General features: G+C 44.9%; 1 protein-coding gene across 1 annotated transcript in view; it reads right to left on the bottom strand.

Moving 5' to 3' along the window:
* Nucleotides 1-11,902: 11,902 nt before the first annotated feature.
* Nucleotides 11,903-13,476, bottom strand: part of GALNT12 (polypeptide N-acetylgalactosaminyltransferase 12) — a 64,479-nt gene continuing 62,905 nt past the window's right edge. The window contains exon 10 of the mRNA XM_004372367.2: nt 11,903-12,658. Within this exon, the coding sequence (XP_004372424.2) occupies nt 12,518-12,658 (141 nt within the window). The 3' untranslated portion in view covers nt 11,903-12,517. The remainder of the gene's footprint in view (nt 12,659-13,476) is intronic.

Here is a 13,476-nt window from a genome sequence, read left to right on the forward strand (position 1 = left end):
GCAAAGACGCTCCTAGTCCAGGGGAACACTGAAGAGAAGAAGGCCGACAGAGGAAAAAGCCTTCCCCTGGAGCTAACGCCCTGAATTTGGACTTTTAGCCTACTTTGACTGTGAGGAAATAAACTTCTCTTCGTTAAAACCATCCACTTGTGGTATTTCTGTTATAGCAGTACTAGATGACTAAGACACCACCCTATCACCGACAGCATTATACTTCAGGATAGATCTTGAAATGTTATTTTTGACAGTGAATGTGATGGCATTTTTCTTCAATTTGTCATTCCTGGCATAGTAGACCATATGATTGCCTGATTCAAAATGGCCAATACTAGTCCATTTCAGTTCACTAATGCCTAGAATATCGATCTTCAAGCATTCCATTTCATTTTAGACAACTTCCAATTTTCCTAGATTCATACTTTTTACATTCCATGTTCTGATTACTAATGGATGTTTGCAGTTGTTTCTTCTCATTCTTCTCATTTCTTGTCACATCAGCAAATGAAGGTCTTGAAAGCTTTACTCCATCCATATCATTAAAGTCAACTCTCCTTTGAGGAGGCAGCTCTTCCGCAGTCGTATTTTAAGCGCCTTCCAAACTGAGGGACTCAACTTCTGGCACTATATCAGAGAATGTTCCACTACTATTCATAAGGTTTTCACTGGCCAGTTTTTTCAGAAGTAGACCACCAGGTCCTTCTAGTCTGGAAACTCCACTGAAAACTGTCCAGCAGAGGTGATTGAGAAGGAAGTGTCTGAGGGTGGATGAAGGACCAAGAGAAGAGACAGGGATAGACCAGGCCAAATGCAGTGGTGAAGGCAGGAACACGAGGAAGATCATTTTTCAAGGGAAAATGAAAGACCCTTGACCTTGACAAAGGAGTATCAGCACAGGGTTGGGGGCTAAAGTCAAACCAAATAGGGTGATAGAATGCCAACCTTCAAAGCTCACCCCAGGGACACCCATCAAGGAAGGATGATGCAATGGAAGGAAAACACCCGTGGGCCAGCTGCAGCCTTGTCCTCACTACATAGACAATGACCCTTCCCTGCCTTCAGGAGGGAATCTGAACTCCTCAGCTCCAACCTCCAAGGTGTGGATCAGCCAGAAATCTGGCCTCATGTCCCAGTATCCCTTATCTGCATTCCAGTAACATCACTATTTGTTGGCCACATAGTGCTTGGCAATGCTGACCTCCCTCTGGACTGCCTTCCCTCACCTATCCATGGCCTACTCAGCACAGATGTCACACCTTCCATGACACCGCCCCCATTTCTCCCTAGGAAGAAGAAATTCCCTTTCTCCAGGTTTCTTCCACCTCTGTATCTGCCTTGATCATAACTGGCTGAGTCTCAGGGTAGACACAGCATTCATGTTGTCTGTTCCCCACAGGGCAGAGCACACTGGTGTAGCACACGGAGGGGCTGGTAGCCTGGCTGAGTTGTCATGGGCTGGTGACATGCCCTTCATGACATTTCCATGTCAGAGAGATCATGTGAGTATCTCAGGGTAACGTCTGCCCCTTCTTCTCCAACAAGGCCAGTGCTAGAGAGCTCAGGAAGGAAGCAGAACAATTAGGAACGGAGTGTGAGGGCTGTCTTCCCTTCTTCTCTCTGGAGGCTTCCCACAGGGCAGCTGCTTCCTTTCTCCTATTTTAGAACAAGGAGACATGATGATTGTGACCAAATTTAGAAACAACCAAAAATTAAAATAAAATACAACCCATATTTTAAAGTCCATTTCAACGGCTCCATCCCACTAAAAGGAATGTCTGTTGGGAGCTATGGGGGTGAGGAATCAGCAGCAGAAGTAGCAACAAGATTGGCTGCCGTGTCACTGGTTAGGGGGCAGAGGGCCGGGGGGTGGTCTTCTTATCTAAGACAGTCAAACTCACCACATCAGCAAATGGGTAGGCTGATGAGGTCCTGGGGGAAGAGTGGGGCCAGGCATGGCGGCAGATGGACCCAAATTCCAGGAAGAATCTTCTTGGCTTCTTCGTTCTGCCAATAGCTGAAGAGGAAGGATGCTTCTGGAAGCCACCTCAGAGACCAGCCATAGTGGGTGGGCCACTCCCTAGCACAATGCTACTTTTAGTACATTGTTCTATTGTGTTTTGTGGGAAACAGAGGGAAACCCAGGGAAACAAACAATGTCACTCATCTTACTATAATAATAATAGCAACCAGGTATTGGGTGTGTATTATATGCCAGGCACTGTGCTGGAAGTATTTTTTAATATTGTTATCAGAAATTCTACATGAGTCATATTGCCTTAGAGAGATTATCCTAAGGGGGGCCAGAATGAATGAAATGAATTTTTCAGGAACAAATGTAAAGGCTTGCATTGCAAGTATGGTATCCGAGAGGCAGTTTTGGTAAGGCTGTCAGGAAAGCTACTGTGTCCTCAGGCTGCATTAACAGAGATAAGAAGGGTAGATTAAGGAAGGTGATAATCTCACTAAATTTAGTTCCCATCAGCCCACATGGGACCCATTCCCTCTGAGCCTCAGATTCCTCCCCTATAAAATGGAGCTAGAAAATACCTCCTTTACAGGGTTGTTAAGAAGATTAAATAAGTTCATATAGAATATCAGCATATGCCTTGCAAGTAGTGTACCCTTAGTAAATGGCAATGATTGTTGTCGTAAACCTTGGCATTTAAAATGGAGTTGAGGTTTTCTCCCTAGGATAGATGTTGTATTCATCCATCTGAAGCCTGTTACGAGCAGAGGAAGGGACTAATTTTGCTCTTCCTCCAAAGGATAGAGCTGTGATCTCTAGGTAAAAGCTATTATTGGGCCAATTTCAGCCAAATAAAAGGAATTATGATCATGAAAAAAAGACTGGAAGGAAATACTTCCAAATGGTGCTGTCTTTTTGAGTAATGAGAATGTAAATGATTTCCTTCCCCTCTATTTTTTTGTAGTCTCCAAATTTTCAGTATTTATCATATATTTTTTAATAACCTAGAAAAAACAAAAGTGCTACTTAAAAAAAACAGCTACAGTCAGGAATGCTGTAGTAAGAACATTATTCAATTTGAGATTCTACCAAATGTGAATCTAGTTTCCAAACTTCAAAAAACTGAAATGCACTCCCAACGGAGGCAACTCAGCCCAAGAATGTCCTCCCACCCCTATCTCAGGTCACCCTGCCCTCACCCTCAGAAGACAGAGAACAGACACTCTGACAAAGGACCACTGAATCCAGCTCCAGGAGCACCAGGACCAAACACTCCAGTGGAAGGTGTCACCCAGTATCTTGGAAGCCCAGGAGGTGGGGTGGGAATTGTCTACCCCAGCATCAGGTCCAGCAAGGCCTGCTTCTTTAGGCAACAAATATGTGGACCTGGCCTTGCTCTTTGAAGCGTGGCCAATCTCACCATCAGAATGTGGCAGAGTTAATCCTTCTCTCGGTTTTTAATTTAGAAAATAGCCTCAAGTTGAATTTGAAAAGGCAGACACCTTGGAGTGAGGGGCAGAGGTGGGTGGTGGGTTGGACACTGGATCAAGCAGCAGATGTGGGTTCTGGCCCCAGTCTCATCTTACCTCGCTGTGTGATGCTGGGTAAGTCCTTTTCCTCTCTGGGTCTCAGCCTCCTCATCTATAATTTGAAGGGGTTGGACCGGATGAGTTCTGAGCTGCTTTCCAGCTCAGAATCAGCAGTGTGATGCCACAGACCCTTGGCCATTCTTTCTCCCTAGGCTTGAAGTCTCCATGGCTTAGCATACATTGGAAGTCTTTCAACCCTATTGTCCCATCCCTGCTTTTAATGAAGCCACATCTGGAGTGTGTCTCCTCTGATTTCTGTTTTGTATAGTTCCTCACAGCTGGGTCCTCATAAATCAATTTGTTTTGCAGACAAGTTCCCAGAATTATCCAGAATCTTACTCAGAAAAGGCAGTTTTATTTCCCTTCAGCTTCTGGTTCCAAAGACCTGAGCCCAGTCCATGTCAGGACAAGCTTCTGGGACTTCCAGATCCTGTGGCCAGGGAGGGCTTTGCGGAGTGGCTGAGGATCACACCCCTGTTCCCTATCTGTGGGCACCAAGGACAAACCCATCCCCTCTCTGGAAACAGTGCTCTCAGCTGTACAGAGAAGATTGGACTGGAATGACTCCTCAAAGTCTCCGCAGCTCTTGGGTTCAAAGTTTTCCAAGACATTCACACTTCAGCCAAAGATTAGACGGGTCTCCAAAACAAAATGAGACTAATGGGGCACAACAGCCCAGGGACAAGGACTAGAAGGTAGGAGGGGACAGGAAAGCTGGTAATAGGGAACCCAAGGTCGAGAAGGGAGAGTGTTGATATGTCGTGGGGTTGTTAACCAATGTCATAAAACAATATGTGTACTGTTTAATAAGAAACTATTTGTTCTGTAAACCATCTTCTAAAGTACAATAAAAAAAATAAAAAGTTTTCCAAGACAGAAGAATTAATTATAAGAGGAGAAGAGTTGAAAAGCTAATTCCTCTGCAGATGGAGAGGGAAGGAGGATTGGGGAACTTCCAAGGGCTTCTTTGGCCCTTTTGTTCTACCACAAAGCAGCAAACAGCATAGAATCCTGTACTTGTATGAAGAGCAACAATTCCATGAGCAGGGTCTGATATACTGTCTTGTTTCTGATGGTTGCTGTGGTCCCCAGGAAATCTCTGCAATGAAGCAGCTCAGAATCTTTGTCTGGTCCACATCTGCTCTCCTTCAGTAAAGGGTCCCTGAGCACCTACTGTGGCTGGGTGCTCCCAGCTTTGCTAACTTCATTTCATCTTATTCTCACAACTCCCTTAGAGTTAGGTTTTAGCATTGCCCCTATTTCACAGATGAGGAAATTGTGGCTCAGAGGGGTTAAGTCACTTGCTCAAAGTCACACAGCTGGCAAGAGACCAAACAGAATTTATATCCAGGTCTGTCCTACTTCAAATCCAGAACTCTTTTAAATCTAGCATACCAAATAATTGCCAAACCTGAGTTCCTAATTATTTCCCTACTAACAAGCATCTGGAATATTTCTTAAGTATAATTTGTATGAAAGTAATATATGTACTCAGCTTAAAAAGCTGAATAGTACTCAAGGTTTATAATAAAATCAGCAGTCCCCTGTCCTACCTCTCCCCACTCCTCCCCGCCCTCAGATCTGGCTCCCACAACTCTTCCACCTACTCCAGTATTTGCCTCCTTATTTCAAATAACGTATTAACCCTGTCTTCTCATGATTTTCCAATTTTAGACATTATTATTATTGACTTCCTATTATGGAAAATGAAGATTTTTTTCTCTTATACCATTTCTTTCACTCTTGCTATCTCTCTTTCAGACACACATGCACACTCCCTCTCTCACACACACACACTTCCCCTTCCCACCCCTCAGTCTATTAATGTAGTTTTATGCCCCTTGCAGCATCTGGGGTCTCCTGAGCCTGGCCTGGCCCTCTCTTCAGGGAAGGAGAACGGAGTCTTGAGCTTTGGTTAAACCCAGCAGATTTAACGCAAACATTGATCTTCACTCCCTCCCAGAACCCCAGCGAAAACAACATCCCCCAATGATGGTTTGAAGAAATTAGGGCTAGTTAGTAGCTGAGAGCACAGGAGACTCAGGGGACATGTCCCCTCTCCAGAAATCTGAGGGGCTGTCCTGGGCAAAGAGCACATATCTGCTGAGTGGCCCCAGATGGGGACCCAGAGCAATAAGGAAGCTACAGGGAGAGACTTCAGCCACGTTAAGAAGCCACACAAGAACAGAAAGGGAGTCCTTGTAACTGAGGGGCTTCCCCGCACTGCATTGGCCAAGCAAGGGTCAGCTGACCACGTGTCAGGGACACGGAGGAGGGGCTCCTGCATTAGGAGGGAGCTTAAACAGAGGACTGCCGAAGTCCCTTCAGATTCTGTGGCCCAGAATTTACTTCTTTTTTTAACAGTTGGCAATTAGAATCCCATGGTGCTTTGCAACCCCTCTTGAGTTAATAACTAGAGCTGCCCAGCGGGCACACCCATCTGGCAATTTCCTTGTAGGATGCTGAAATAAACTGTCTTAAAGTTCTCATGAGCAGTCTGTTCCACTGACCCTTGCCTCATAAAAGAAGATTCGAGATGATTCACGGAGGAATCATGACATGGCAGCTGGGACAGAAGGCTCAGTCCCATGAGCTTTAAGCACTCTGAAGACAGATAAGTCCTGGATGGAGCAATTGCAGTTGATTTGGCCATTGGAATCTCCAAGGGGGAAACTGAAGAGACACTCCCAAATCCTGCTTCCCTCCCCCCGCCACACATACAAGAGAAAGAGGGCAGAATGTAGGTGTGGGTAAAACAGAATTCTACCTGGACAACTGCACGCAGATCCTGGCCTTGGAGCACAGTCCCTAAACTTTCTCCCTGATTTGACCATTTGGAAAGAAATGCGCTTACCCAGAGATGTAAATCAGCTATAACCTCCTGTCCTCTAGGGGCAGGACAGACTTGTTAATTTCCATGCCATAGTTTCCATGCCATAGTTGTGTAACTGGACCAAGAGTGAGGGGAGGGAGCTCTGGTCTAGGCATATCAGCTGTGTGACCTGGGCAAGATGCCTGTCCTCCCCTCAGGGAGGCAGAAGGGCATAGCAGTTAAGACTGAGCTCTGGAGTAACACTGGGTTCAAATCCCAGCACCGCCATTTACCAGCTGTGTGACCTTAGACAAGTTCCCTTTCCTCCCTGAGCCTCAGTGTCCTCACCTTTAAAACGGTGTTTTCAGAATTAATTAATTTATATGAAGTGCTTAGAACAGCGGCCAGCTCATAGTGTTATTATTATTATCAGCAGCTATAAACAGGAGACAGCAATCTTCACTCTTATTGGATCGGTTGACCTTCTAGGATCAAACAAAATAATAACTGAAAACCAGACTCAAGCTGTGTATGAGTGTGAGAAATTCGGTGTGTACTAAACCCCACATACATTATTGGGAGGCTGTGAGAGGTCAGGATTTACAACCTCACTCATTAAATAAATACTGTGGCTGTGATACAGCAAGCCACGTGGCAGAGTTTTAGACTGTGTTTATCAAAACAGAAAAATAATTTTACTTTGTTGTTCTTATTAGTTGCCATCAAGTCGTTTCCAACTCATGGCAACTCATGTGCACAGAGTAGAACTGCTCCATAGGGTTTTCAAGGCTGTTACCTTTCGGAAGCAGATCACCTGGCCTGTCTTTCGAGGATCCTCTGGATGGGTTTGAACCGCCAACCTTTTGGCTAGTAGTCGAGAGTTTAACCATTTGCATCACACAGGGACTCTAAAAATGACATACAGAAACCTTCAAAAGCCCATTTTGGAAGATACAATTTTTAAAAAAGAGTACTACTTTAAACCTTTAAGAAAAACGACACACCTAGGCCAAATTCAGCACACTGATTATTAATGTAATGATGGGTATCGATAAAGAAAATGCCATCCTCATTTGCTGTGTGATCTGAGGCAAACCCCTTCCCTCACTGGCCTCAGTTCCCTGTTGACAACATTGGCACTAGGTGATTCCTGGGCACCTTCTAGGTCGGCCACCTATGGATATATGATGTGGAGAATTTTTTACACCAGAAGACTTGGCCTCAATGAAAGCATTGCCATGTTTCCTGAGCCGACAGCACCACCTAGTGTGGGAGTGGGAGTAAGACACTCAGGGCAGCCCAACCAGACGCTTCGTTTGCTCCTTTCTCACTTTAATTATCTTGCTATTCAAAACGTGGTCTGCATCAGCATCCTCTGGGAGTTGGTGAGAAATGCAGACTCTCAGGCTCCACCCCAGACCCCCTGACACTGTATCTGCCTTTTAACAAGATGCCCAGGTGATTCCTGTGTACATTAAGTGTGAAAGTACTGTGTGAATCAGAGGAGAAAAAGGAAGCTGCCTAGTGCAGGAAATTTAACAGATATACAATCCACAAAGAAATCCAGACTTGACCCATATAAATAAAACAAATCCTTCCCAACCGACATGGAAGAAGCTTGTCGCATGATGAAGATTCAATTTCTTGGGAATTTTTACAGGTTTTCAAAATCTTCTTGAATAGTAGGTAGGCATCAGAAGACAGGGCATCCTGAGGCCCCAGTGCGTTTCAAGCACACCAGCATTGTCTACATTATTTATGTAATAACCGCGCTGATGAGTCTTTTTCCAGAACGAGGATTGGACCATTCTCAGCTCCCAGAGGCCACCCTCAGGTGCTCACCATGTGGCCCTTTTACAGCATGGCAACTTACTTCTCCAAAGACGAGCGGGAAAATCTCTCTCAGAAGCGGCTTCTAGGACCTGAGGGCCTCATTCCTACAACTGCAAGGAACTAAATGTTGCTGACAGGCAGTCAGTGTGGAAGAAGATGCTAAGCCTCCAATGAGATAGCAGCCTCAGCTGGCTCTGATTTCAGCCTTGTAAGGCCCCAGCCATAGAACCCAGCTGAGCCATGCCTAGACTTTTGACCTACATAAACTGTGAGATAATAAGTGGGTGTGGCTTTAAATCACTACCCAGGGGCAGATTAACCAGTAATCACGGTATGCACTGGCTTACAGTAAGCAAGGTACGGGCACAGGCTTAATTATGTTTACTTACTAATCTGTACTGCACAATTTCACATGGATTTCACCACATCTTTGATGTGGTGAAAACCAGGTGAAACCCACATGCGTACCTTGCTTCCTGGGGAAACCGTCCCTGCCACTACCAATACCAGTTGCCGTAGAGTCAACTCTAACTCATGGCAACCTCGTGTGTGTCAGAGTAGAACTGTGCTCCATGGAGTTTTCAATGGCTGATTTTTCAGAAGTAGATCTCCAGGCCTTTCTTCTGAGATGCCTCTGGGTGAACTAGAACCTCTAACCTTTCGGTTAGCAGCTGAGCGCACTCACCATTTGCGCCACCCAGGGACTTCTTAAGCCACTAAGTCTGTGGTAATTTGTTACACAGTAACAGAAAACTAATACAGAATATGGTATCTGGAAGTGAGATGTTGCGGTATAATAAATACCTAAAATGTGGGAGCAGCTTTGGAATTGGGCAGTAGAGGGAATTTTGAGGAACATGATAGTTGTTGTTAGGTGCCACGGAGTCGATTTCAACTCATAGCAACCCCATGTGACACAGCAGAACCGCCCCACTGGGTTTTCTAGGCTGTACTCTTCGTGGGAGCGAATCACCAGGTCTTTCTCCAGTGCAGACACTGGGTGGGTTCAAACTACAAACCTTTCGGTTAGCAACCCAGTGCTTAACTGTTGCGCCACCAGAGTGTTGGTAGAAATATGGATGTTAAGGACACTGTCAGTGAGGGCTGAGAAGTGAGCAACGTGTCATTGGAAACTGGAGGGGGATCCTTGTTATGTACTAGCAGAAAGCTTAGCAAAATCGTCTCTTGCAGTTATGTGGCAAGTCAAACAAAGAAGTCCTCAGAGTTCATTCCTATCCTCACTTTGCAGATGAGGAAATGAGTCCTAGGTGAAATGATGTGCTACAGCTGGGGCCGGCCTCCACGACCCCCTTCTGCACACACCAAGACTCGGGGCTGATTCAAGCCTCCTAGTGGGTTAGGTGGCTGCAAGTGGAAACCCACACAGGCAAAATAAATCGAGGTGAGAATTTCCTCACATCCGTATGGGCTTTTTCACAGGGTCCTCACCCAATAATGAAGGAAAAGGTTTCTCAAAATACTGTAAATGCCTTCCACTCTGTGAAAATATTTCCCTTAACACACACACACACACACACACACACACACACACACAAATCCACTAGTTGATTTTTTTTCCACAGAAGCAGAGTTCATTTGCTGTAGTGCCCAGTGAAAGCGTACAAACACACGTGTAGCCTCCCTGTGCATTATGGATTCTGTTTATGCGGATGTTACGTCTGCCTGAACTGCCGTCCACACATGCGAGGGGCAGACACCCCTCACTGAGCTCAGACTGACATTGCACAAAGGGCGGGAGGAGGAGGCAGGGCAGGACTTCTCGACTCCACTGCAGAGTAAGGGGGAATCTTGCCTGCTTTGACACGTGACCACAATGAGGGACGGCTTAGCCCGCGGCACACACGTTTTTGAGCAAACTGAGCTGGGCTGAAAGGAGTTCATACTACCCTTCTGTCTTCGAGAAGATATTTAATCCCATCAAGACAAAATAACTAAATTATTGGATATTTACATTTGAATAAACACTTACTGATATTTATTGTGCTTTATATTTTATAATATGCATTCATGAAAATTGTTGTCGTCGTTGGGTGCCATTCAGTCGATTTTTGACTTACAGAGACCCCATGTGACAGAGTAGAGCTGCCCCATAGGGTTTTCTAGGCTGTAATCTTTTTTTTTTTTTATTTTTTTGCACTTTAGATGAAGGTTTACAGAACTAGCTTCTCATTAAACAATTAGTACACATATTGTTTTGTGACATTGGTTACCAACCCCACGACATGTCAACATTCTCCCCTTCTTGACTTTGGGTTCCCCATTATCAGCTTTCCTGTCTCCTTCTGCCTTCTCATCCTTGCCCCGGGGCTGGTGTGCCTTTTTAGTCTCGTTTTGTTTTATGGGCCTGTCTAGTCTTTGGCTGAAGGGTGAACCTCAGGAGTGACTTCAGTCCTGAGCTAAAAGGGTGTCTGGGGGTCTACGCTGTAATCTTTATAGGAGTAGATCGTTAGGTCTTTCTCATACGGAGCTGTTGGGTCGATTTGGTTAGCAGCCGAGCGCTTAACCAGTGTGCCACCACAAAACAAACAAACAAACCCACTGCCACTGAGTTGATTCCAACTCATCACAACCAGATAGGGTTTCCAAGGCTATACATCTCTACGGGAGCAGACTGCCACATCTTTCTGCAGAGCCGCTGGTGGTTTCGAACTGCCGACCTTTCGGTTAGCAGGTCATCATTTTAACCACTGCTCCCACATTGTGCCACCAGGGCTACTTATTTATGAAAACAGAAGCTAACGTTTGATGAACCTGCACTGTGTGACTGGCACTAAACTAAGTCTTCACCTAGTCTGTGTTATTTAATCCTTGCAACCACTGCGTGAACATGGTATCACTATCCCTATTTCACAGATGAAGAAACTACAGAGCAATTAAGATGCATTAGATTGACCCAAGCAAGGCCAACTGGAGTTGCTTCTGGTAATTATTAAAGTAGTCCCCACTGGGTCCTCTCAGGGAGGGGAATGTGGGTAAAAAAGAGCCTGAGACACAAAAGTTGACAGTTTTCAATCGATTGCATAATGTGTCTTCACTTCTTATGGCTGATTGGTTGCAAAAGATCTACAGCGTTCTCAATTTTTTTTTCCCCATTCAGATTGACTCCATCAAGTTGAGAAAATCTCAGAAGTTGATCTGGGATCATTCACAAATCAGAGCTACTGAGAGAAACTTCAGCAGCAGCTACTGAGGCCCAAAATCTAACAAAAATCTTAACAGACAGATGTCCAAGCATTATTAATGAACACATTTGAAAACCAACTTCCACACAGAACATTAACTCTCTCCCTAACACTATTGTGTGATAAAAATTATATAAACACGTTTTAAAGTCATAGTTGTTATTAGGCGCTGTTGAGTCAATTTTGACTCATAGCAACCCCATGTGACACAGAACTGCCCTATAGGGTTTGCTTGGCTGTAATTTTTACAGGAGAAGATCACCAGGTCTTTCTCCCACAGAACCACTAAGTGGGTCTGAACCCCTAACCCTTTGATCAGCAGCCAAGCACGTAATCGATGTGCCCCCAGGGCTCCTTAAAGGCACAGCAGTAATTACCAAAAGCAACGACCCACACCACAGCTGGGCATTGTTAGAAGTCTACCCTGTGAGGTGGATGCTTATATTAGCATCCAGTTTGATAAGTCAAACTGTTCCTTCAAGAGTTTATCTTCGGTTAGTCCTCTTTGGTTAACATGAACATTAACTGGAGTTTTTATTACAGTAGCAACACATAATTAAACAGCATTATTTATTAAATAAACTTACAATATCCCAATGACCCTGAAGGAATCAATACAGTGTTCCTAGCGCCTGTCTCTACACACAGAAAAACCTAACCCAACGCTTGAGGTATTATCAGTTTATGCAAAGTACAGTACGTGTCTGATTTCCATCTGTGCAAACATCTTCATAACTGGGAATCCTTGCAAATACCGACATTCAAAATTTATCTTTTTTGCTAGGGGAAATAAAATGCATGGCAGTAAAATATATATCTTGATAGAAAAATATTCCAAGGTTTTAATTCTCTGAATACAAAAGTTAACATTTTAAGATTATCCCTTGAAAATAGAGTATTTTGGAGTAGTTTTAAAGTTTTCAAAATCATAGTATAAAGCTTATTCCCATTTTTACTAAATCCAACATCACTTTTACAAACTGCAAAATGAGTTCCTTATAAAAGTAGAGCAGCCAGGTTTTTGGTAGGCTCCGTCACTGTCCTTAGCAAAGTCTCTACTGGCCACCGAGCCTACGGGCCCACAGTCTTTCAATGGGCTCCTTGGCACAGTGATGCTTTATAACATGCGTTCCTTGAAGATCCATTTCTGACGTTCTGAGTTGGTGCAGTCTCGTAAGAGTGGTACCAAACTCTCGCCGGGCGCCTTCGTCTCAGCCTGAACACATTTCGTGGACTGTATGTGAAATAAAGAGCCATCCTACAAAAGATAAGAGACAATGTCTTGTCAACAGAAGTCCAAGTCATTCCTCAGAAAAAAAAATTTTTCCTTAAAACATGTTCATAAGAGCTCAGGGTATGCTTTTGATCATTTGAGAATTACTGATCCAGGAATAACTATCTGCATTGTACAAAGCCAATTTCCAATCCACTTGTCGTCCAGGCAACTCCAACTCGTGGCAACCCCATGTGTGCCAGAGTAGAACTCTGTACCACAGGGTTTTCAAGGGCTGATTTTTTTTAAGTAGATCACCAGGCCTTTCTTTCAAGGTACTGCTGGGTGGACTTGAACCTCCAACCTATTGGTTAGCAGCGAGTGCATTAACTGTTTGCACTACCCAGGGACACCAATTCCCATCTCAGAGCTGGGACAATGAGGCTTAGAGAAGTGGAGGGACTTATCCCTAGATCTAACCTCACATCCTTACACGCTTGACTATTTGTTTCACTTGTTTAAACCCTATTTCATCTTCGAGTGTGTTTGCAAGAGCTTCCATTACAACCCACCACAGCCCAAGGTGTAAGGGATATGGAAGAGACTGCAAGGGAGTAAACAGAAGGGAAGCACTACTGCGTCTGGAGGCTGTGGAGCTCTAACACTTCTGCCAGCTCAGACTCACTGTGACACCCACAGAGCATCCCAGAGCAGCCACCTCACTGTGATGCTCACAGGGCACCCCATGGTGGCCGCCTCACTGTGACACTGCCAGGCTCACAGGGCACCCCATGGCGGCCACCTCACTGTGACGCTGCCAGCTCACAGGGCACCCCATAGCGGCCGCCTCACTGTGACGCTGC

Source organism: Trichechus manatus, unplaced genomic scaffold, assembly GCF_000243295.1.
Source record: "Trichechus manatus latirostris isolate Lorelei unplaced genomic scaffold, TriManLat1.0 scaffold00016, whole genome shotgun sequence".
Taxonomy (NCBI): Eukaryota; Metazoa; Chordata; class Mammalia; order Sirenia; family Trichechidae; genus Trichechus; species Trichechus manatus.